Consider the following 26,507-nt stretch of genomic DNA (forward strand, 5'->3'; position numbering starts at 1 on the left):
AGCACTGCTACCAAACTACCTTCTGCGCCGCCAGTGTCGCTGGAGCCTTCTATACTAACTGGTAGGTCTGTTGTGCCTGGCTCCTGACAACCAGCTGTGCGGCGGCCTCCCTCCGGAGCTGCTGGTATGGCCGAGTCACACGGCACCACACAGTGGTCTTGGCGATCAACTGTGTGGTGGCCGCCATCCGGAGCACTGGCTTGGCTGGGACCACTTGCCTTCCCCCCCGTGAATGTTGAGCCCACGGGGGCTTGACAGGAGGGCTACGCAAGGCAAGGCGGGCTGCGAGATGACACAAAATACTGGCGCCGGGTGCCACAAAATGCCGGCGCCAGTGGGGTGTTCTGGGGCCGCTGGACCGGGCTCTTCTTAAATGCTGTTGAGGACATCTTGTGGTGAAAGATGGTATAGCAAATGAATATTTCTGACAAAGAGGCCTGCTCATAGCCCAGATTTATCCTTGGTTATTATCTAAAAGAGATTAAAAGCTGAGAGAACAGCTGGGCGATGAAACTGCTTTTTACTGTGAAGATGAATACTTACTGACTTTTGCTTAATAAATAGCCTTCACTAAAAGACCGTCTTTAACCATGCCAGGGATGGAGGAGGACCAGCAACAAATCTTAGCTAATTATAAACTTATACTTGAAAAAATTCTTGAAGCTACTGAGATAATTAAATCTAGACTGAAAGACAAAGACTCCAGCTTAAATCTACAAAGCGAAACCCTGATTGCAACTAAGAAATTTATAATCCAAAAAACAGAAGCAGAAGAAATTAACACCAAGACAGAGGACTGTAAAGATCAACAAATACAATGTATTGAATTTTAGACAACCAAATAATGATTGTAACTAAAGAACCTACAATTCAAAAAACATTGGAAGAGGAAGAAAATAATATCAAGACGGAAAGCGTTAAAGATCAACAAGTACAGCCTATTGATAACTTAGACCAGGGGTAGGCAACCCAAAACACTCAAAGAGCCACTTGGACCGTTTCCCACCGAAAACAAAACACTGGGAGCCACAAAACCCTTTTGATATCTAAAATGAAGATAACACTGCATATATCCTTTTTTACCTTTATTATATGTATGTGTGTGTGTATGTTTATGTATATATATATATACATCATAAAGGTAAAAAAGGATATATGCAGTGTTACCTTCATTTTAGATGTCAAAAGGGTCTCTCTCTCCCTTTCTTTCCTCTCCCTCTTTCCTTTCTTTTTCCTCTCCCACTCTTTCCTCTCCCTCCCTCCCTTTCTCTCTTTCCTCTCCCTCTCTTTCCTCTCCCCCTTTCTCTCTTTTTCTTTTTTTTCTCTCTCTCTCTCTTTCCTCTCTCTTCCCCCTCTCTTCCTCTCTCTGATCTTCTGCTCACCTGGCAAGCTGGCTTCAAGCTGTTCTCCAACCAGCTGACACACATTCTTATTGGGCTAGCTCAGGGGTAGGCAACCTGGCTCTTTTATGACTTATGAACTTCAACTCCCAGATTTCCTGAGTCAGCATAGCTGGGCTAGCTAGCTCTTTCCTGCCCTTCCTGCTTCCTGCAGAGATGCAGCAGAGGAGCCCCACCCGAAAAGCTTTTCAGCTCATGAAAGAACACCGTGAGTCCACTCTCTCTCTCACACACACACAGAGAGAGAGAGAGAGAGAGAGAGAGAGAGAGAGAGAGAGAGAGAGAGAGAAGCTCTGTCTCTGTCTCTCTCTGCAAATGGAAGAAGAGGCTGGGAGCTGCAAGGAAAGGCTCAAAGAGCCGCATGCGGCTCCGGAGCCACATGTTGCCGACCTGTGACAAAGACAATCACACAACAACTACAAAATTGGACATGATTTACTACTTAAACCAGATGAAACCTGAGGAGGAAGAAGACCAGATTGAATGGAAGACAAATATATTAGAGCAAATACGGGGACCTGTGCTACCAGGGCGACAACTTAATGATTATAAATGGGCCAGTTTCCTTAGAAAATTGACAATTAGATGGTCTCCTTCAGTTCAAGTAACATGTACAAGAATGAAGGGAGATCTATCTGATGATCTAAAAGCATTGGTATGGAAGCCTAGTTGGCATAAAAAGAAACCTAGAGCTAGATTTAAAAAATAGGGTCTTCGGATTTATTAGAGAAGATCCTAAAGTCTCAATTAATGAGCTAAAGGGACACTTTGAGATGAAGGGAATTTTGATTATTACATTTTAATTATTGTTGGAAAATAATAAAAAACAAAGGATTATTTGGCTTAATATTGAGGATTTATAAGGGAAATGAAAATTAATTATCAGGAAATAGCTTTGAATTATTGTTTAGCCCAGATAACACAGTTCATAGATTTGATATAATAAAGAATAGTCCATTGTTGTGGTGATGTAGGATGAGAAATAGAAAATGTTTATGAAATAAAATAAGAATATATTTATGTAAGTAATATATGTAATTTAGATAGTATAACTTTTATGTAGTGAAATAAAGGAAATTTGGGCTACCCAAAAATTAAATATTATGGATATTAAAGGTTAAATTGGAATATTGCAATTAAATATTAAAATTAGGTAAAACTTAAAAACAGGACATGGATATGGATAAGCAAACATATTGATAAGTGTTTTAACTGAGTTTGATATAATTAGAAATTTACTAGCTTGATTATGATATAGCAAATATTAAGGCAGGGGTGTCAAACTCAATTTCATTGAGGGCTGCATCAGCATTGTGGTTACCCTCAGGAGGGGTGGGGGTGGGTGGCCAGGGTGGATGTGGCCTACTGGGTGGGTGTGGATGGAGTAGGTGTGGCCTACTGGGTGGGCGTGGCCAGCTCTACATTGTTCGCGTCAATGGTGCCTGTGGGGGCCTGGGCAGGAGTGGGACAGATCTGAGGGTCTCTGGCAGAAGAGGGTGGGACCAGGACAAGTGCCAAGGCATGATCCACTGTTCCTCTCAGGCCATGTGGGGGGGCTGGATGGTGGTGCGGGCTGCCCAGAGGCCTGGGCAGCAGAGGTCAAATGCCCAGCCTGGCCCTCGAGCACCCACGGCACCAGGCCCAGCCCCATTTCCCCAAGGGAGCACCCAGCTGCACTTACCTTCTCAAGGCTGCTGCTGCTGTGCTTGCTCTCCTTAGCCAGGTTGTTCATGATGGGTACAAGGGCAAAATCAGAGGGAGGCCCATTCCATCTCCATGGGAGGAGACCCGGCTTTGTATCCAAAGCTTCCTTAGCAATAGGATGGGAGACCCCCAGGATAGGCCAGGAGGAGGGGGCAAGGGGATGGTGAAAGGGCAGCAGGGCAGGATTAAGGCAGGACTTCCCTCAGACCCTCCCTCTCCTTTCCTTCTTTCCTTTCCTTCCTTCCTACATATAGAGTGGTGGGAAAATATTTGAGAAGTGGCCAGCACATGGCCCTTACCTACTTCACATATCCGGCTTGATGGGCTCTAGGGGATGGGTTTCGGCAGGCAGCGGGGTTCTCTCATCACAGCACTGAGAGGCTGAGCCAGGTGGCGCGAAGCTCGCCAGCTTTGTACCTTGCTGCCTGCTGAAACTGGGCAGGCTGGGGGCTAGGCAACATTGCACTTCTCATCAGATTCGCGCCACCCAGCTCAGCCTCTCGGCGCCGTGAGGAGAGTGCCCATTGCCTGTCGAAACCCCTCCCCCAGAGCCCATCAAGCCAGATATGTGAAGTAGGCCAGGGCCATTTGCTGGCCACTTCCAGGCGATGGTGCATTTCTTCATTCCTCACAAAGGGTGACACCTCCCCAGCATGCAGCCAGGAGGGGAGGCCAATGCGCCAGGGGCTGGTTCCTTGCTGTTTCCAGATGGCCTTGTGGAGCTAAGACTGAATGTGTTTCAGCATAGATGGCCACCACAAAAATGTACTTTGGCTCCCGGCCGGCCTGGGCCAGGGCCAAAGCAGCGGGGCCGTTCCCTCACTGTTTCCAGGATAGCTTTGCGGGCCACATGAAACCACTTCGCGGGCCACATCCGGCCCCCGGGCCTTGTGTTTGACATGTCTGTGTTAAGGGAAATAGAGAAGGAGTGTTAGATGATGCAACCTGAGATATGTATTAAAGATGTTATTACTGAATTATTGACTAACCCAATCACCACGTTGCTTTCCAAATACTCAGTTGTAAAACTGGAAAACTAATAAAAATGTATTAAAAAAAGAATGCAAATGACCAGCTGTCTGCAAGAAGTATATAAATCCTACTATTCCCCACCATCCAGTCAGAGCTGAAGAAGCTTCTTGGATAAGAAGCGAAATGTCTTCGAAGAAAAAAACAAGAAAGTCCAGTTGCCTCATGAAAAAAGCATCTTTGGGACAACCATGACCTGGATGACTGAGAATCTCCATAGAAATTTATTATGAAAACAAGTACGGTAGTTTCATGTGAACAAAAGGCTCAGTAATACCTCTCTTTCTCCTCAGAGGTCTGCTTAGGAAGTTTCATAGCATCCTGTAGAGAACACAAACATATATTTAGGCTATTATTTTAGGGAACATGGGATAGGAATGGAGGGTGAAGCTAAGATAGACTCCCAGAACTTATTTTCACCTTACCTTTCATATGCACTCCACCCTTTCCCCCAAAATATAGCCTTCATCAAGCAAAAAGCAAAAAACTCAATTCCATTCCTGTCCAAATATTCGAAATGCACAATAATACACATTTGCAGAAAGTATGAACACTTCACTCACCATGTAGCTGCTGAATGCCAAGGAATCCCTGTCTACTATAGCAATTAGCTGATTCATGGTCTGATGAAACGGGGGTATGAGTTGCCTCATAACTGGGTCCAGGTCCTCAAATTGACGTTTTCCATATGTCATTAATCCCACCATGCAACCAAGTGCTGCTCCCTAGAAGGAGAGACCTGATCATCTGAAAAACTTTTGCCACACAGGAGAAAAAAAAAAGATGTCTATGCTTTCCTAATTTCACTGATCACCAAGAGGCAGGGACTTTTTATGTTATATCAAAATACTGGAAAGATGGTGAAAAATCTAATAGGACCCTGAAGAAGAAAAACTGCTTGGGGGGGAGAGGGGAGGGGGAGAAGGAGGGGAGAGAGGGAGGGGAAGAGGAGGGGGAAGGAGAGAGGGAGAGAGGGGGGAAATTCCAATGTCATTTGGTTGGCAGATGGAGAAGGAACCTTTTAGCTACGCTCAACAAAACATACAGAATAAGTAATTCCAGGGATTATCAAAAGCACTCAGTACTGGCTGAGAGCAATTTATTTTCAAATTTCAAATCTTGCTGGTAGAGCTCAGCATTACTGTATAACACCATTATAGGAGAAGTCCTGTATGGAATCACTATTTAGGACAGTAGTTTTAAAATGAGGTATTGAAGTAGCTACATACCAGAGATGATATTGCTGCTGATACTGATCCTCCTCCAGGAGCAGCTGATCTTGCACCAACTTTCTGCACAAAAGCGTGAAGAGACAAAGACACCAGACTTCCCTTTTCTCCGTCATCCTCCACCATGTCCCTTCCGAAGGTAAAAAAGCATTTGAAAAAATCACTTTCATGAACTATAAAAGGCTGTGGGGTCCTTGGTGTCTCTGAGCTTGGGGGTTTTCTTGCTGATATTTCATTACCAGACTAGGTAACATCATCGGTGCACCTAGACCGGTAATGAAATGCCTGCAAGAAAACCAAGTTCAGAGAACACCAAGGACCCCACAGTTCATCCCTGAGGTACAAATATTCTCTTCTATTGATACTATAAAATACTACTGACAAAAACAAAGTGAAGTTAAGAAAGGAATGTACTCAGACATCTTTCTGCCAGATGTAAAAATACAGATTCTTTGGATCAGGAAATGATCCAAAGTAATAGGTTATTTGAACTAAAAAAATGTTCCCTCTCCAGTAAAGAGAGACATCTATAGTATACATTTTTGGGCTCATTTGGATTTTGAGTTTCCCAATCAAAAGCAGACCTCTGGGGATCATAGTGTTATGAGAATTAAATAGTACTTAATTAAATTAAATAATTATTTAATTAAATCTTAAACATGTGCAACACATATTTGCATAATTGTAAACTGGAAATGAAATAATCTGCATCTTTTAATTTGTGTTTAGAATACACAATTTTTGGAAATTTGGCCATTCTTCTGAAAAAGTTAAGAATTAGCAGACAATGTTTGTTTTTCCAAATTGCATTTTTATCTTTGGCTCCATAACTTAATATCTCCCTTGATGCTATCCATATATAATAGCAATAGCACTTAGACTTATATACCGCTTCGCAGTGCTTTACAGCCCTCTCTAAGTGGTTTACAGAGTCAGCGTATTGCCTCCAGCAATCTGGGTCCTCATTTTACCGACCTCGGAAGGATGGCAGGCTGAGCCAGTGAGAATCAAACTGCCAAACTTCTGGCAGCCGAAGTAGAAGTAGAAGCAATAGTATACTGCATTCTAACTACTGTGCCACCACAGCTATTATGGATAAAAAGCATGCTAAGGACTCCATAACATGACACATAATATGACCTCATTATATTACAAATCCTTATATCACCCATCCAGCCAATGTCTTCAGACACACACTATCACTATACAACTAACTGGGAGAAAATGAAAATATCCATACTCAATTATGCGCTCCTTAGGACTGAATGGAGACAAAGAATCCAAGCCCAATCGATTAATTACCTGAGATTCAAAAATACAAATTCATAGATGATTATCTTATTAAACAGAAATTGACATTTGAAACAGATGAGGGTTTTCTGTTCCTTATTTTTCAGTTCACATTACACTGAGCAAAGCACCATCAGGACAGATACTGGAACAGTAGCCTGGATGTTGCAGATCTGTAACTACTGATTTCATTGTTTTGAATCTGTCCAGTGCAACCTGTTCCATTTCTTCATAAAATCCATGTGACAAGCAAGTAATCCATACCTGGAAAGTCACAATGTGTTCACCCTGAAAACTATTGCCTACTTGAGCTGTTAGCAACCTTTAATGGATCAAGATCTAGAATGGAAACTCAGAATGGATAGGTAGGAAAGGAAAGTCTTAGGAGCTCGGAAATGCAAGTTTCAGATCTGGTCTCTCTACCACAGATCATATTTTAGTTTTTCCTCATCATTTGACTAAGAAATAAATCAGCAAATCTAAATCTTGCATGCACCCTTTGTTGACTTTAGAATTAAACTGTTAGAAATACTCAGAAACAGTGAGATTACCGGGTATTTTCTTTAGCTCATTCGAAAACTATATTAGAATTAGAGTAGGATGCAATTCACATGCCCGAAATTTCTACTGTCCAAAAATAACTGCTTTGAATGTTCCACTTTTGTTTTTGTTATTGCTAAAATCTCCAGTTGTTCTCAGATAGTTTGATGAAGTTTTTTAGAGAAAATATCTAGTAATCATTTTTCAGAAAATAAAAATAATCTCTTTTGCCAAAAACCTAAGAAATTGAGGTGAATAATACATGGGCAAGAGGTTGAGCAGGTTGAGCAGTATCTGGCTATGGCCATCTGGGAACAGGATCATGGAAAGCACATATGGATTTTGTAATCATACTACAAAAAGTATTTTAACAGGTTTAAATTTTTATGCATCAAATATCAAAATGTGACTGTCAGTGCTGCAATAATTGAGAAACTATAGCCATTTTACCTTTTGGTTTCCTTGTGCTTTTTTCTGTTATTTGGGATTCTGAGATGTAGAAAGGGGGAAGAGGGAAATGCTTGAGCATTTTCTGTTAGTCATAACATTTGCAGCTGGGTGAGGACCAAGGTCAATGTTAGATAAAGTTTTGGCGGGTTGAAAAGTTGGGAGGAGTTTTAGAATAATTGGTGAATGTAATTTATGACAGCCTTTCTGGGGTGGGAATTGCAACTTGTTACTTTGTATCAGGGGGAGGGAACTTTAGTCTTGGGTTCAACTATGTAAGCGCCGATACTTTGTTTCCTGAATAAAATGTTCTTTGAGGAATAAATCTTTGCCTTGAAGTTCTTTTAAAAGGTTTCATCTATCGGAACCATGACAGTGACATTCTAGAACAATGATGTGGTTCACTCGAGGCTTAAGCCATAACTCACAATAATGATTTACTAGATAAGCCAGTTAACTAGATTTACACAACATGATAAAACCAAACAAGCCGATTTACCACAATGTGTGATCCAATTCTCTAGAAAGGTATGTTAGATAATAACAAAGGAATAAAAAGTATCTTCAATGTAAGAGCTTGCATGAGAAATTAAAGCAAAACCATTCACTGCAGTTTGAATTATTTTTGAAAAGGTAATGAGCATCCAACAATGCATTTTATAGGACCCATGAGTTTTTCTTATTTTTCCGTTATATAAAACCAAGATATAAATGGATATCAAAAGTTACCAGTCTAATTTTATGCTCCTCCTCAAGGATGAAGATATTTTCTTTCTTGATATAAAATTCTGCCACATCTAACATGGCCTTTTTAGGAATCAGTCCCACTAGTTGAGATCCTACCACTGGCAGATTGAGATCCTAGAAATAAAACCAGACATTTTATAGTTAGCCTACAGTCCAAGAAGCCCCAGGAGCTATGTCCATAGAGGTTGAGGCATTAGATTTGGATCAGGAAAGTCCTAGAGTATAACCCAAAATGTAAGCAGCTACAGTCAACCTCTGTTTTTCACTGTTTTAGCTGCTGTATTTATATACATCACTCCAATAACATCACTAGTTTACAACTATTGGAATATTTCATTACCACAACATTGTTACACATTATTGCCATATTGGCATATAGTTGAACGCCATTTTTCAAGTATTATCGAAAAGTTTCCATTGGTGACTTATAAATATAATAACTTATTTATTAATAAGTTTTCCATTTTCTCCATATACATACATTCCTTTGGAAATGTATGTATACTTGATTCATGTATATATCTTCAATATGAATTCACTGTTTTTCTCTATATGGAATCATATGTACTAAATGTCCTAAACTTGATAATATAATTTTAAAGATTGTGTCCTCCATCTTCTCTTTTCTAGGGACCTACGTAATATTGAGTCACATAGGCAAGCACTATTTTGTATTTGCCAAATTCCCAATGACGCTGCATGATTGAAGTAAAATCAGGAATATTTTTATTAGGGACATATCAGACAAATGGTATCAGAATTCTCTGATATGATTTTATTATTCAGGGGAAAGCATCAGTTAAATAAAGTCATGATTGGCAGTAAATGTATATAGGCCCATGGCACCTGAAAAATTAAAACAGATATAGCTAAATTTCCTTTTTGTTCCATGCCTTTAATTTGGTAGGAGTTCACAATTTCTTACACCATTTATCTGGAAAAAAGACAAGTGTAACTTAGATACAAGTCACTGATATACAAATACAGACCTACATTTATAGTATGTTTCTTTCACTTGTTTTGCCATTTCATAAATATTAGGAGATACATGTTATGTCCTGAGCCTGTGCAAGCAGGCTCGGGGCATTGCAAACGATCCCGGGCAGGTGCAAGCTGCCTGGGACCAGACAGGCTGTCGCCAGAACTTGTGCGCATGCGCAAGTGCTGGCGCGCCAAAAGTTGCAGATTGACCCGGGAATGGCCTATAAAAGAGGCCAGGAGTTTTGGGTGTTGCCGGCGTCTTCCAACTGTAAGCTGAACTAAGAATAAAGAAGACTTGAGAACTACAACTGCTTCTCGTGTCTTGCCATTTCGCGAAGGACGCAACACTGGCGACGAAGGTGGGATGCCTTACATCAACGAAAAGGTGTAAGCTTACCCGAGTGAGTCCTGAGCGGCAGGAACGGCGTTGACTCGGCAGCTACCCGCCAATCCAGCGTGCATTCGGGGGTAGGCTGGCTGATAGACCCTTCCTTCTACAAAATGGCAAAAATTGGAAGGCTTTCGGAATTCGACGTCTCACATCCAGAGAGGTGGGAGTCCTACATAGCCAGGGTGGAAAACTACCTCAAGGTAAATCAAGTACGGGAAGATAGTTTAAAAGCTGCCACCCTGCTGTGCGTTTGCGGTCAAGACGCATTCGAAATCGCTAAGAACCTTGCAGCACCTGTCCCTCTAGAGTCTGTCAGCTATGCAGATCTAAAGAAGCTACTGAAGGAGCACTTCCAGCCCAAGATGTCCGTCATCGTGTGGTGCCACACCTTCGAGCAGAGGGATCAATGACCCGGAGAATCGGCCAAGGAGTACATCGCCACGTTGAGGAAAGCCGCCGAACATTGCGAGTTCAAGGACCTCGAAGAACGACTGAGGGACAGATTTGTATGCGGACTAAGGTATAGAGAGTTACAATAGAGACTTTTTGCCAAGGAGGACTTGTCATTCCAAGATGCCTTGAGAGAGGTCACCGCAGAAGAAGCAGCGGGCGGCGCCATCAAGAACATGCGGCCGATCAGAAACAGTCCAGATGCTGCGTCCGTGCACCAGGAAGAAGTACAAAGGAACTCTGAGGAGGATCCTGACGAGGAAGTGGATCGTCTCCACCCCACAAAGGAAGGGAAACAAAAAGGAAGCTCTTCAGCTCTTCAGTGCATCGGTTGTGGAGGTCGCCACAAGAGAACCGACTGCAAGTTCCGCTCCGCTATCTGCAGGGCGTGCGGAAAACAAGGACACATTGCAGCTGTGTGCCTGGGCCGTCAGAAGGTACAACCTCAGGAAGAATTGCGCCTGAAAGGTACCAGGGTTCCCAGCCAGAATAGGGTGGGGTTTTGCGCTTCGCGAAGAAGCATCTATAGGACAGGCACACACAAGCCCATTAAGAAAAAGCTGTCACTTAAGGTGAAGCTACAAGGGGTTCCATTGACTATGGAACTGGATACGGGGTCTGCACTCTCGATCATCTCTATGCATACATTTAGGAAGATTTGTTCCGGCAGTGGAACTCAGGTCAAGTTGAGGCCTTCTGACATTGTGTTAACAGACTTTCAAAACTCCAAAGAGTGTGTTAAGGGGGAGGCCACCCTTAACGTACAGTATAAGGATTTTGAGGGTCCGCTAGACCTGTTAGTAGTAGGGGGTGAACGAACGAGTCTCATAGGACTCGATTGGTTTGAGGCCTTGGGAATACACGTCACAGGGCTCAATAGTCTGCAAACACTCGACCTACAGGAAGTCTGCAAAGAATTTGCAGATGTCTTCAGCCCCCAGCTGGGCACATTCAAAGGACCCCCTGTGTCATTAAAGCTAGACCCCACTGTCACTCCCATTAGAATTAAGGCAAGAAGGGTCCCTTTTGCTTTAAAGAGTAAAATTGACACTGAGTTGGACAAACTGATCCAACAAGGAATTCTAGAACCTGTTGACTCCAGTCCCTGGGAGACCCCCATTGTCACGCCTCTCAAGGCAAATGGGGACATTCGCATCTGTGCTGATTACAAATGCACTCTGAATAAGGCATTGCAGCAACATGCCTACCCTGTTCCTGTGGTCAGTCATATTCTGGCCTCCCTTAAGGGGGGGCGTGTTTTTGCAAAGCTTGACCTAGCTCAGGCATATCAACAGCTGCCTGTTGATGATGATGCTGCTGTAGCTCAGACCATTGTGACCCACAGAGGGGCTTTCAATTTGGAGTAAATGTCGCTCCTGGAATTTTCCAAAGCGTAATGGAAAACACACTACGGGGTATACCAGGGGTTTGCCCCTATTTTGATGATGTCTTAATTGCAGGAGATTCTACACACAATTTAGCTGAGAGATTAAGGGCTGTCCTGTTAAGGTTCAGGAAAACGGGCCTTAAGCTTAAAAAGGACAAATGTAAAATTGGGGTGCCTTCTACTGATTTTCTGGGATTCAAAATTGATGCTACTGGGATTCACCCTGCTGAATCCAAACTGAAAGCTATTATGCAGGCTCCTAGGCCAAAGTCTAAGGCCGAACTACAGGCTTTCCTGGGCCTTCTGAATTTCTACAATTCCTTTCTCCCACATAAGGCTAGTGTAGCTGAGCCTCTTCACAGGCTATTAGACAAACAGGCAGTGTGGCAGTGGTCACAAAAACATGAGGCAAGTTTCAATGAGGTCAAAGCCTTACTCACTTCTAACAGTGTACTTGCACATTTCAATGAATCCCTTCCTGTGTGCATCGCTTGTGATGCTTCTCCTTATGGGGTAGGAGCTGTACTTAGTCACCTCAGGTCAGATGGAACTCAGGTTCCTGTTGCATACTACTCCAGAACCTTGTTTTCTGCTGAGCGTAATTATGCTCAAATAGACAGGGAGGCTTTAGCTGTTGTTGCTGGAATTAAAAAATTCCATGATTTTTTATATGGCAGGCATTTCACGGTCTTCACCAACCATAAGCCTTTGTTGGGACTGTTTACCACACGTAAGCAAACTCCCCAAATCATCTCCCCCAGAATGCTGAGATGGTCTATCTTTCTTTCTGCCTATGATTTCTCCCTATTTCACAAACCTGGGAAGGAAATGGGCCATGCTGATGGCCTCAGTAGGTTACCACTGCCGGTAATAGAAGCTGACCCTGCACCAACTATCAATCTTCTCTCCATTCAGGCCTTGCCCGAGTCTCCTTTGAATGCCAGAGATGTAGCCACTGAATCAGGCACAGATCACACACTTTCACGTGTCCTTTCTTGGGTTTTATCTGGATGGCCAGAGAGCTGTCCTGGCACTGAGTTTCAGAGTTTCTGGTCTAAAAGGAACGAGTTGTCCACCTTCCAGGGTTGTCTGCTTTGGGGAGGCAGAGTTGTCATTCCTACCTCAATGAGGACTAGGGTCTTAGGTTCCCTCCACGAGGGTCATCCTGGCATTGTACGTATGAAGGCGCTCGCGCGCAGCCATTTGTGGTGGCCTGGGTTAGATAGTGACATTGAAGCTAAGGTGCACGCATGCCACCTTTGCCAACGCTCACGCCCCGAAATGCCCCAAGCTCCTGTACATAGATGGGAGGAAACACAGTCTCCATGGTCTAGGGTGCACATTGACTACGCTGGGCCCTTTCAGGGTCAATTCTTCTTGGTCCTAGTTGATAGCCATTCAAAATGGCTTGAGGTTGTACCTGTCTCTTCCACCACCACTGCAAAGACTATTCAAGTACTGAGGGGGATTTTTGCTGCACACGGGCTTCCAGACGTCCTCGTGTCTGACAACGGCCCTCAATTCACTTCTTCCGAATTCCAAGCTTTCTTACAGGCTAACATGATTTGTCATGCCACCTCTGCACCTTTCCACCCGTCCACCAACGGTATGGCCGAACGCATGGTTCGCATCACCAAGGACGCCTCGAAGAAAATTACCTACGGAGACTGGCATCACAGGTTGGCTGACTTCCTCCTTTCTTATCGCACTACACCGTCCACTTCTACAGGGAGGAGCCCAGCTGAACTTCGTTGGGGGCGCAAACTGACTACCAATACTTGACCGGTTGCATCCGGATAGACTGCCTTCTTCTTGCACACACCCCAGGGCACCTAGACAACTCCTTGTGGGTGCCCCGGTTTAGACTCGTAATTACGGGCCTGGTCATACATGGGTCCCCGCTTCTATATCCAGGGTCACAGATCCTCTGTCTTACGAGGTGTCCCTGGACAACGGTCGTGTCCTGCGTCGACACATCGACCAACTTCGCCCTAGACGGGACCTTCCCGCTGAGACTCCTGGGTCTTTTCCAGGGGGGGAGGGGGACCCCTTTGGGCAAGGGGAAGGGCATGGGCTGCTGCCCATTATCAATGAGGAAGCCACAAACGGCTCATCTCAAGATTCTGCAAGTGCTCCCAACAGGAAGTCATGGAGCCCAAGTAGAACCCAGGCATCAGAGCCTACTCCAGCCAGGGAGTCACCCCGGGGGCATAATCACTACTCACCCGCATCACTCAGTACTCCAGTCAGGGAGAATATCCGGGAGCATCCCAACAAACCATACCCTGCAAGAGAGCTGGCACACACTCCTTCTAGTTGGCCTGACACTACCCCTGTCCCTAGAAGGGGGCAAACACACAGGGAGGGGGTCGAGGAACCAAATCCCGACTACAACACCCCTGATTTCACTCAGGGGACAGCTGAGTTTTGGGATAGTACTGAAAACCCCACAAGCCCGGAAACAGAATGGGAATCAGGGGACAGACAACCTCCTGACAGGTCTTGGACGGACCTAGGAGGTTCTACAGAAATGCCCAACAGTGACAGTCACTTAGAGGGGCCAGAGAGCTTACAGTAGGACAACCAGGTCAAACAAAGAAAGAAGCCCTGGCCTGACGAGCCCGGTGGGCAAGCAAGCAGGCCAGGCATTGGAGCACAGTTCTTGGGAATCACCAAGGTGTAATAGGGGGGACAGGCACGCATCACCCCTCAGTCAAGGGGTACTTGGCAGGTACCCAGAAGTTAGGAGGTCACAGAGAGCAAGGAAATCTCCTAAGTATTTACAGGATTTTGTAACTCTATTGGCAAAACAGAGTTAGCAAAGGAAATAGAACACTAAGGCTGATGGGAAAAAAAAGGGAATACCTGGTATTGGGTAGTATAGCACTACACTCACAATGGGTTATGTGTTATTATGGCATGGTTAATAGTTTTAGCCCGGGGGGAAGGGGTGTTATGTCCTGAGCCTGTGCAAGCAGGCTCGGGGCATTGCAAACGGTCCCGGGCAGGTGCAAGCTGCCCGGGACCAGACAGACTGTCACCAGTACTTGTGCGCATGCGCAAGTGCTGGCGTGCCAAAAGTTGCAGATTGACCCGGGAATGGCCTATAAAAGAGGCCAGGAGTTTTGGGCGTTGCCGGCGTCTTCCAACTGTAAGCTGAACTAAGAATAAAGAAGTCTTGAGAACTACAACTGCTTCTCGTGTCTTGCCATTTCGCGAAGGACGCAACAATACAGATAAGCAAACAGATTTTATGTGGATATCTAACAATGAGGTCTTACTTGTTAAACCAGGATAACAAACTTTTCTTGACATATTAAAGGATATTAAGACCATTATTGCTTGGCAGCTGTAGGCTAAATTTTTTAATTCTTCCAAATGTTGTTATCTTACTGTAAGGTTTTTCAGCTCAGAATCCTAATAAATCCCAATGAGACTCTGAAAACCAGGTGTCTGAATAAGAACTCAGCTTTATTTCTTTGATCAAAGTTATAGGCTGGGCATCTGCTCTCCTTTAGACAGCAGAGAGAAGAGGGCACCTAATCAGAAAAGTTTTTGCTTTTTATAATACACATCACAAGGTTCCTGCACATCTAAAAAGTTCCTTTGAATCTCCTTATCTGTCCTAGCATTACATTTCTGCCTCTCTAAGCTTGAACACACAATAGCTCAATTAGCCCTTTAACTTTGTTACTTTGAGAGCTGTTACGTTTTAAAGCCATGGCAGGGAAGCGAGGAGGGAAAGATTTACCATCGAAGGAGAGAGTGGGATGGGAAACTAGCAAAGCGTTGCAACTTTTAGCTAGGCTTTCCCTTGAAACAACACAGTTTAAATAACAGAAATATTTTCTATCTCTTTGCTCATACAATGGAGCACATACAGAAAGCAAGCAAAAATACATGAACAATAGCTGGGATACATTATACAAGATTGATTATACATAAAAAAAAATATTCTGAAAGATTATACTTGGCTTGATCTCTACATTATGTTATGTTACGTTATGTTACGCTATCTTACGTTATTTATTAAACTTATATCTTACCCATCTTACCAAAAGCTACTCTAAGCAAAAAATACTGGGGAAACAATGGAAGGATTTATGATAATAGAGTGCAGCCCAGACCTTCTAGATTAGTAGCAGCCCCCGCTCTTTTGGGCACCAGGGACCAGTTCCTTGGAGAGATTTTTTTCCATGGACTGGAGGGGACATGGTTTCACATGCTGCCTGCATCCTGCGGATGGAGTTTCCCTTGTTTGCGCTGGCCAGTTGCTGGCATGCCATGGCCCAGTAGCCATATAATTTTCAGAAAGATCAAGGAAATGTCTTTACTTTCTAAGTGACAAGAGACATTCTAAAACTAAATGAACTCAGCAGTGAAATAGCTGCAACATGGCCAGAATCTGTAAAGCTGTGAAACTTAATTTGCCTTAAAAGACTACACAGACGAAGGTTTCTTGAACAGACCGCATACATGGAAATACAGATATTTCTCGAGATCTGACCAGGGGAAGCTTGCCCATTATCATGACATAGTGAGGTGAAGCATCTCACCTAATGCCCCCCCATCTCTGCTCTCCCCAATGAATCATTACACAAATACCTGAGGTGTTGTTGATAATGGGGAGCCTCTGGGGGAGAGGGAGGCTCTTGAAGGTCTAGCACAGGACCAGTACCACCTACCCTGGCCCTCCCAAGGCCTCCTCCATCCCTGAGAAGCCCCATGCTCCACTTCCCCCTGCCTTGGTTCCCCACATGCTTTTTCTCACTCTTACTGGTCCACTCAGGCCTTAGGCCTGATTCCCATCCCATCAGGCCAAACACCCTCCTCCTTACGTACCTTTTGAGGCTTTCCAGAGCACTGAAATGGATTGCTTCTTTGTGCAGCTGCATAGTGTGGTTCCCAGAGCAGACAACAGTTTATCCTACCCACAAAATGGCAGCTGCATTCAGGTCACCACTGTGTGACCCAGGGACAAACTGTTTCTATTTGCTGCCTTAACAAGGACTGCACAACTTTGCAGAAGCTTTCTGCAGCATTCAGAAGCCTCTGTACCAGCCATTTTGTCACACCCATATGTGGATAGGACAAAATGACAACTGTGTTGACAATCTGCTTTAGTTTGCTGTCTTAACAAGGTCTGCACAGCACTGCAAAAGCTTTCTGCAGCATTCAGAAACTTTTGCAGCACTGGGAAGACCTTGTTCAGGCAAAAAAACTGAAGCAGTTTGTCTGGTGCCATTTTGTCCCACAAGAAAGCGGTTTAAAATGGCAGTCACCTCCAAGCAGCCCAGGGACACATGGCCTACCCTCCTTCCCCAACATGAGGTCCAAACGACTTCAAAAGGTAAATGTTATGGGTGATGGGCATGTGGGGAGGAGGCCTAAGCACTGTGGAGTCATGGCGGAGTGGGATGGGGGAGAGAGATGGGGAGAATTGCAACATCTCTGTGATTAGTTGTAAGGGTAAATAACCGTAGGGGTGTTGCAGCCGTTCAAACTTTGAAGCAGGGTTGTATGTAATTTTGGATGTCTGTTGTAATTTTGAATGTTCCTTAAATAAACTTAATTGGGGGAGGGGGATAAGTGCTTTCAAACTAGCCAAATTCTATTGTTATAACCTCACAATAAAAGTAATATTACTATCCATGATTTTGATTTCCTGCTCTGGATTACAGTTTTACTGTACATCAGCCCACTCTCAAGTTCATTCAATTGATCATCTTTGTGCTACTCACCTTGGCATCCTTGCAAACTTCTTCATAGACCACATGAAGAGGAGTGGTTTCAAAATCCAACAGATTTGTAGAGACTTGAGCAATGTTTTCCTCATCCAAATACCATCCCATGCCTTGCACCTGTTTCAACCGCCCAGGCTGTAAGTGAGAAACAGAGAAGACTCTGAAAAGCACACAAGTTTTGTACTAGATTCCAATTTGTTGATCTAATGTTTTTTTAAAAAAAGCAAGGCCATAAATTTGATGTCTGCCTAGCCTTGTTTTGGAGACTTTATTGGAGTGCAGAATAGGAAGATCCATAAGCCACCCTTCCCTGGAGTACCTGGCTCTTACTACGGCCCTGCTCCCGAATGTTAAGTGCTATCCGGTGTGCCAGTTCCTTTGTGCACAGCAAATTGATGTTGTATGCAATGAGGAATTTTCGTGCTCCTGTTACCGTGGCTCCCCATCTTGGAACAAAGGTTGCAGGACCAAAATCAGGAGTCCATTCTGTCTTTTTTAGCTTGAGGGAAAGAAAGAAAGTAAAGAATGCTTTTACTTTCATAATATGAACATGCTCTTTACCAAATTTTATAATTTGTTGGGCAATAACATGCTATGGAAATGATTTGACACTGAAGTGATTTCAAAATCAGAAAAGATTGTTCCTCTATGGGATGATAACAATATATTGTATCAAGTCTTGGATATTAGTGTCCTAGACCATGGGTGTCAAACTCGCCACATCACGTGATGTGTCACGACGTATCACGACTTTTTTCGCATTGCCGGAGCTGGGGTGGGGGTGGCCTCCGCATGATGTAACCAGCCAACGGTGCCGGCAGTTTGACACTCCTGTCCTAGACTGAATGTGTTCTAGGTTGCTATGCCTCCATTCTCCATGAGAAATATACTAAAAAGATTTCAGTATATTCTCTATAGTCTGTTGAACTTGGCATGGACAGTGAGGAGGAAATCATCTTGATTCTCAAACTCTGTTATTTACTAAATCATTTGGAATAATTGTTATCATGATTCTGCATTTCAGATGGATTCAGAGATGAAGACCACACAACTGATATTTCCTATAATTCGTTAAAATCTGGAGTTAGTTTATAGGCTGAAGCACTCAAATAATTACAGAGGCGTTTGGGGATATTGATATATTTATATTTTAAAAAATGTCAAGACTTCATACAGGATCAGTATTGGTGTGAAGACATCAAACTAAAGCAAATTTTCTACTTACTCTGTAATGACATGTTCTACACTATTCAACTGATGGCATCTACTTGTTATCTATGAATCATATATACTATTTAAAAGAAGTTGGGTGTGGAACATACATTGATTTTGCAAACAAAAGATAAAATAAATATCTTAGGGCAGTGCAAAGCAATGAAAATACCTAAATATATTGATTAGCAAAGGAAAATAGAAGAATGAAGTTTGGTTATAGGAGTCACTTATTTTATTAGATCACAACAGAACTACAACAAAATAAATTTAAATTGTAATCTAAATATATATATTCATAGTTTTGCATGTTTTTATCTATTTTCAGTGGATTCAAATTTGTGTTAGCAGTGAACATATTATTATTACTACTATTATTGAAAAAGAAATAATTAAAATCAAATATAACTTACTGTATAGAATCTTTACAGAAGACTATCCATAGAGAAAAACACATAATGAAATATAATAAAAATTATAAAATCCATTAAAAAGGAAATATTTATGTTTAAGGAAAAAAGGCTTTCTTCTTTCAATCACCTAAAAGGAACTGCCAGTGCTTAGTTACTGATAAAATAGTCAAGAGTTGATGATGTAACTGACAGTTTCATTCTTTCTTAGGCCAGCTGCTAGCCACTCAAACCAAATCTGAGCTTTCAGTCTGAAAACATCTGACTAAGAAATCTAAGCCTTGAGCAAAAATCCTTGATCTCAAGACAGTATGACAAATACTATCATCTTACTTTTTCAGGCAGGGCTTCATATTCCCCTGCTCGGATAGCAGGCAAAGATCTTCTGCTCTCCTTCAGAGATGCTTCACCATATAGGTACACTGCAAATAAAGGCAAGATTCACTGAGAATTGCCATCTTGAAATCTGAAGAGCCCTGCTTGCAAAAAATTAATGGTACATCAAAAGAATGTATAGGACGCCTAGTAGCTATACAATGCTGTGCTGCATACTTATTGTTAGCTTCAGGCTTTTGTTATGTTTCTAGTTCAGTGCAGCATTGACGAGGTGAATGGTGCAACAACTCTTTATTCAGTTCACAACAGAAGCAGCCCTAACTTCTGCTTTACCACTATTTATACAGCTCAACACTAGGCGGTAGCCAATAGAATTAAAGCAGTATTTCTCTCTTAAAGACAAGCTAATTAACATGTAGACAGTCAGTCTGGAGCTTAAACAGGTGCAGCTTCTTGGCTGTTTCCAAGAAAATTAACCTCAATACATAACAGCTTTGATAGTCCCATTGAGATGTTGAGGGTCCTCCTTTCTCTCAGGAGCCCTTTTATCATATTAATACCCACCATTTGCTTTCCCTGGGCTTCTATCCACAACCCCATATCATTATTTAGAAGGTAGAGCAAAGCTAAAAAAAAGTCAGGATTCCATCTCCTATCCCTTGCTTGGAGAAGATTTAGAGACTGAAAACTGAAATAATTTTACCTATGGAAAACAGGATTGCTTCACTGAAATGGAATTGGTTGACTGAAATGGGGGGGGGAGCCTGAATTGGAATGTCCTTTGGCTGATTGCCTAGTCCTAGTGCTTTCATATTATGGATGTAGTAGGAGAACTCTAATGCCATCTCTTGGCTTCACACTTAGTGTTCTCCAGTATTTGAATACTGGCAGCTTCAGAATAAAACTGAGCATTAATTATTGCTCATATAGGGAAAGGAAATAAGCTTTGATAGTCTGTTCAGAACTTCATCACAGCAGAGTAAGAAACTTCCTCAACAAGTCTACCTAGAGTGTATCAAGAGCTTTACCCAAATTTGATACACATGTTGTCACTGAGCAAGAAAATCACAGACCTTCTTTGGGACTAGAACAAAGGCTTCTTTCTGTGAATGGTCAATCAGAATTTTAAACTGAAATTGATTAGTCATTGCAGGCTTTCAGACCCAGCTTGTTTCTCTATGACAGACTCACCAGGTACATGCAGTTCATCTGCTAAGCATCTTCCAAAGAGATTAGCAGAATAAATACACTCTTCCATGGTAACATTCCTCACTGGAATGAAAGGGCAAACATCCAGAGCTCCCATTCGGGGATGCTCACCTGTATATAAAAGCAAAGCATTAAAATGTGTAACAAAAACAGAAATGAGATCATGAATAAAACAGATAAAATGTACAGTATGTTTTGTTTTCATTTGTTGGGAGATATTAAATAAACTATAACAATGGTCCCCAGTCTTTCTGGAACCAGGGACTGGTTTCATGGAAGACAATTTTTCCATGGACTGGGATATGTGTGGTTTTGCACGCAATTTAGATCCCGCACATGCGCAGATGAAGCTTCACTCACTTGCCTGCCACTTGCATGGCCTGGTTCCTAACAGGCCAAAGATTGGTCCCGGTCTGCAGCTCAGTAGTTGGGGACCACTGAACTATACTAAAGGACTAAGTTAACATTGAGGATCACTGTCAGGTCTGGGGAAAGTAACTGATTAATCTTTGTGTATTTGATTTCAGAAACATTAGTTCCAGGTGACATGTGGCATGTCACAAATTCAGGGCCCTGCCTTATTAAAAGAAGCAAAGCATGGATATCTTTCTTCTGAAAATTGTTGATAGAGCCCTCTTTTGATGCAAGACTTTCAGCCAATTTGGAAATGATACAAGTTTCTACATTTCTGCATTGGTGTCTATCACATTCGTATGCCAAGCAGAGGTGGTCAGTCTCATTGTCTAGTCACACAAATTCACATGCCTTTTATGCCTGTCAATCCATCTTTTGGTCAATATTTGTAAGTGTGGCACATTCCAATTTTCTCAAAAATATAAAGACACACATTGTGTAAGGAGGATGGGTTTGCTGGGTAATTTTATATTTATCTTATTATAAAGCCTCCAAGCAGCAATCTGTATAATGTTGCAGTTTATTTTACAATATTTTCATGAGATTCATCAAGGCCATTCAAGATTCCTGCCTGAGCAGTGATTTGAAATTGAGTTCAAAAAGTTCAATCACTGGTCCCCCTGTGGCGTTATCTAAAAGGTCAGGACCCAAAGAACTTTCATAGTGAACCATCTAGAGATATGATCAGAGTTGTTGCAACACAAAACACCATGCTGCAGCCCTATGTCCCAGACCTTTTTGCTCATACATTGATTCTCACAATTTGTCTCCTCTCTTATTACCTTTATGTTTTGCCATGTCAATGAGCTGAAAAGCAATTTTAGCTGCATTTAGTGCACCCACAACAACATCTTCGGGACTTCCAACAAAGGTGTAAACTGTCCGATTAGTGGAAGGGCCTGCATCCACATCCAAGAGGAGGCAACCCTTTGTTTGAGAGATGGCCTTGCCAATCTCATCTATCATCTGTAGCAGAGAAGAGACAGACATCTTGGAAAGAAAGCACTTAATACATCAATCAACTCCAATCACTTGCCTTAATTGAGAACTAGATTTCCATGCTCTTGCAATTAATCTAATTCATTTTACCCTGAAGAGCTTAGGAATTAACCTTTCCCTATCAGTTACAATAGAATCTACTGATTAGGACAATTCAAGAGTGAATTAATCAGACTGAGAAATTCTTACACAAGACAATTCCTAATCTAGTGAATGAAACTGTTTCTCGTGCATAGGACTGATCACCTAGTGTGGTACCAGCATAACCTTTTTAAAGTGAAGGCTGGTTTTTTATTTTTAAGTGAAAAGCATATAAATGCTTATGCCACATAAAACTTAAAAAGTTTAACCTCACCTCATGGTCTTTTTCATAGTGACTTTGTAGGGAGATGATGCATCACACCTCCCAAAATCTGCTTTCTTGGTAATTGCCAGCAGTTAGCCCTCACTGATGGTATATGCAACTTATTAACACATGCTAATTTAAAATCTTGTTGCACAGATATCAACATCCATAGATGTAGAAGGCTTATTTTCAGTGAATTGTGAAACATTTCCAAATTTATTTGATAGTATAGAATTGATAGGTCAGCTCCACTAGATGAACCAGACCAGGAAATCAGTTCCACAGAAAAACCAGAACTACATTTTATTGTGATTGATTGTAGTAATAAAATCTTGCAAGTGTCACCTCTTCCTTCTTAGAATTCATTGAATTAGGAAGGTGTCTGCTGAGTCACTTTCAAATGTTATCTGGTTGTTTTGGATGTTAAAAATGCTTCACTCTGTTTTGCTTTCATTCCTGTATAACTCTGTCAAGATCATCTTTTTTACTCTTTATAGTTTATTCAAACAGCTCAGGACTGTAAAACTCACTTAGAAAAAAATGGATTTCAAAATTGTCTAGTACTTTACACAGCAACACAACAGGTCTTCTTAGAAAGAAAATAATGTAGAACTTACCTTTTTATTGTTTCCTTCAGAAAAATTTGGAACACACTCCACTAATTTTGACATTATTCTAGTTGGAAGCTTGTCCTTGTATTAGGTTTATGAGAGTCCTGGATGTACTGTATTTTTCCTCCTGCTCTTTTGTTTTAAAGTGAAAGTAAAGTAGAATCTGAGTCTTTATGGCTTGTATCTAACGATATTTCTCAATCCTCATTGTTTCTTATTAACCAAGGCACACCAGCTACAAAGAATTTTACTGGCACTTTGGACTGACCTTTCTTTTTAAAAAACTTAGCCCTGGCCCTGTTCATCGATGTTGGCTTTCACCAGCTGCAGCTGCATTTAAAAGCAGAGTGTTGCTGAAAATAATGAATTCATGCTACTCTGTAAAAAATTGAATGGAAATAAATAGAATTCTTAATTTTTCTGATTGACAAAAGGAGCTTAATCCCCATGAAAGTTACGAATAGAATAGATTTTCCTTCCATGCACTGATTAAGAGGAAAGTTACACTAATTTGAGAGGCATTGCACTATAGTATTATCCAATTAGGCCTTGTTTAAATCAGCCTATCTCAAGATACCTATGGCAGGGCTTTTCAACCTTTTTACCGATTGTACCACTTTTAGGATATGGCAATATTCGAGTACCACCTAGCAAGGTGTCAAAAACTTGACCAAAAAAAAAACCCTGTTCAAAGTTGCAATTGCACTGAAATGACTTATGAGCATTTTTCACACTTATGACCATTGCAGCATGCCCAGGGACATGTGATTTATATTTGGATGCTTGGCAACTGATTCATATTTATAATGGTCATAGTGTTCCAGGGTCATGTGATCCCCTTCTGCAACCTTTTGACAAGCAAAGTCAATGGCAGAGCTGCTGGTGGCCAAGTGCTAAGGCGCGACTTTCTTTCCTCCCTCCCTTCCCTGCCTCCCTTTTTCTCATTCCTATCTCCTTCTGGAGCAGTGGTTCTCAATCTTTTTAATGCCGCGACCCCCAACCGGTCGTAAGTCGAGGACTATTCAACCGGTCATAAGTTGAGGACTACTCAACTGGTGCAGCACCGTTTGCAGGATGAGACTTTTGGCGGACTCAGCAGGGCAGAGACAGCCTGGACAATTCCTATTGGCTTTTGAAAGCCAATAGAATTAGACTCTATTCAAGAGAGTCTATTCTATTGGCTTTCAAAAGCCAATAGAATAAAACGGAGCACAGCTAAGGAAAAGGGGGGAAAATGGCGGACTGTGTTGTTTGGCAACCCCTGTGAAATGGTCGTTCGACCCCAAATGGGGTCCCGATCCACAGGTTGAGAACCACTGTTCTGGAGGAATAATTTGAACCCCCCCCCTATTTTCCCTCTTCCATATATTGATCAAACAAGGAAAAGCCTCCAGAGACAGAAAAGACAAGCTGCTGAATGAACTAGCTTAAAAAGGCACTGTCAGAATCCAATTATATTTCATCTCTAGTTATCAACTATAGAAAACCCCATTTCTGCCTTCTCTGGATTCTGTCATACGATGAAGGGAAGGGGGTGAACAAAGGGGCTTTATGGCCCTCACTTCCTTTGGTACACTTCAAAGGAACTGGATGTGTATATCACCAAAAGGACTAACCATAACAATGGGGCTATTACCTTCATGTAGTTCTCTCTGAAGTCTCCAGCCAGCCAGCAGTAATGAGAAGGGGGTGGGAGTGTAATGCCTGAGACTGTCGCTGGAAGAAGGGGGTGATTGGGTGGGGATACTGGGGAACCCCTTAAAACCTTGAAAGGGAGAGCTTGGACCCCAAGTCCTGTCTAGAATGCCTGCAACCATTTTCTCTTAATAAAGGATGCCTGTTGGAAGAACTATTCCAAGAGTTCTGTCTTCTTAAGATGCAAAGTGGGGTGGATCTTTACATTAGACAGGACTTGCAAAATTAATCCACCTGGAAGGGAGACCCTTGCCGGGGATTTTGCAAAAAATTACCATGTCAGACAATGGAGCAAGAAAGGGGGAAAACTACCCGGAAAGAGAGCCGCTGCCCTGACTGGAACCTTGCCAGATGTCGGGATCCGAGAGGTCAGATTCCTCAGGAGAAGAAGTGGTGGAGACACGGGACCACAAGCCTCGCTGGTCAATGGGTGTTGGAAAGAAAGGTGAGTGGGAAAAGAAATCAAGAAAGGTGACCCTGAGACGGGGAGGGGGGCAACCAACCAGAATGGAAGCAGGAGATGGAGAAATACCTGCACGCAAGTGAAGAGGGAGAAAGCTGGGCACCGTACTCGGACTGGATCCTAGAGAAAGCTATTGACCTGATGAAGAGAACTCTCAGCTCCCTAAGAGAGGAGAATCCTGAGCCCTACGGCTGCCGCAGCTCCTGGAGCCGCAAAGGCAGAGACACCGAGGGGGAAGTGGAACCTGCAGCCCTGGGGACATCTGCTGATCCAGTAGTCCCCACCCCCTGCCGAACCACAGATGGCGATCTGGACGGAAGACACTACCACCAACAATGGAGGCACCGATCCATTCCAAGACGTCTGCCGTTGGAGGTGAAATTCAAACGGGAGCCAACACGCTTGGGGTTTTTCCTAACCCAAGTCCTCAGCTACATGGAGGAATATGGGAGGGACATCCCCAGCAACAAAGCCCACATCTGGATCGTGCAATCTGCCCTGGACGGACTGGCTGCAGATTGGGTAGTGAAATTGCACGACTCCAATGCCCCAGAGCTCAACGACTTCAACCGTTTCATGTCCTCTCTGAGAAGGCGATTTGAAGACCCCCTGGCTGATCGCAAAGCCCGCGAAAGGATAAAAACGATGAGGCAAGGCAAACGCCCGGTGGCTGAATATACACAAGAATTCCGGGCCATTGCCAGCAAACTGAACTGGCCAGAAGACATCCTCCTTAGCCATTTCAAAATTATGACCTATATGATGCTTGCCTGTCCCGAGGGGACCCACACCAACTTGAGGAATGGTACGTCTTGGCAGAGGAAGCAGAGATCGACATATTGAAAAGACACCGCCGAGGAAAACAATGGAGCCGCTCCCCGCCTGAGTTGACACACGAACCAGTGAAACCATTGGCTACAGCCAAGAAGCAAATGGGGTGTTTCAAGTGCGGAAGAGAAGGGCATCGAGCTGTAGAAAGCCCCCCAGCACAACCCAGATAGATCCCCGATCAGCAAATCCGGAAAGTCTTCAGCTAAGCCAAAAGAAACTGCCATGAGAATGATGGAAATTGTGGAACCCCCCACCTCTGCTCATCAGGGGGGAAGAACTCCAGCCTACATCGCAGGGCCGGTGGATGCCTCAGATGACAGCTCGGAGGGCAAACCCCTGGTAAGTGGACGCATCGCATCCATCCTCAAAACAGTGACTATATTAATTCCCCCCATGCCCGAAGCCGTGAAGGTGAAAGCCTTAATAGACTCTGGCTGCACACGCTGCCTCATTAGCCCGACACTAATGGGGAATCTGGGCATTCCATCGAGGAGACTGGAACAACAAATCTCATTTGGCCAGTTAGATGGATCCATAGCAGGGGGGGTGCCAGCTACCCTAGCCACTTTACCAATACACCTCTCCCTTGGCAAACATGAGGAGGACATAACGTTTGTGGTGCCCAATGATCCTAGGGATGGA

General features: G+C 43.1%; 1 protein-coding gene across 1 annotated transcript in view; it reads right to left on the reverse strand.

Moving 5' to 3' along the window:
* FTCD (formimidoyltransferase cyclodeaminase) overlaps positions 1–23,022 on the reverse strand; it is a 33,495-nt gene extending 10,473 nt beyond the window's left edge. The window contains exons 1-11 of the mRNA XM_039326398.1: positions 22,883–23,022; positions 21,703–21,886; positions 20,489–20,617; positions 19,295–19,383; positions 17,659–17,838; positions 17,337–17,474; positions 8,369–8,500; positions 6,603–6,664; positions 5,363–5,492; positions 4,697–4,858; positions 4,411–4,454 (exon numbers count right to left, since the gene is read on the reverse strand). Coding sequence (XP_039182332.1) covers positions 4,411–4,454; positions 4,697–4,858; positions 5,363–5,492; positions 6,603–6,664; positions 8,369–8,500; positions 17,337–17,474; positions 17,659–17,838; positions 19,295–19,383; positions 20,489–20,617; positions 21,703–21,886; positions 22,883–22,936 — 1,304 coding nt within the window. The 5' untranslated portion in view covers positions 22,937–23,022. The remainder of the gene's footprint in view (positions 1–4,410; positions 4,455–4,696; positions 4,859–5,362; positions 5,493–6,602; positions 6,665–8,368; positions 8,501–17,336; positions 17,475–17,658; positions 17,839–19,294; positions 19,384–20,488; positions 20,618–21,702; positions 21,887–22,882) is intronic.
* Positions 23,023–26,507: the final 3,485 nt, after the last annotated feature.

Source organism: Crotalus tigris, unplaced genomic scaffold, assembly GCF_016545835.1.
Source record: "Crotalus tigris isolate CLP2741 ecotype Arizona unplaced genomic scaffold, ASM1654583v1 scf7180000024340.7048381, whole genome shotgun sequence".
Classification (NCBI taxonomy): domain Eukaryota; kingdom Metazoa; phylum Chordata; class Lepidosauria; order Squamata; family Viperidae; genus Crotalus; species Crotalus tigris.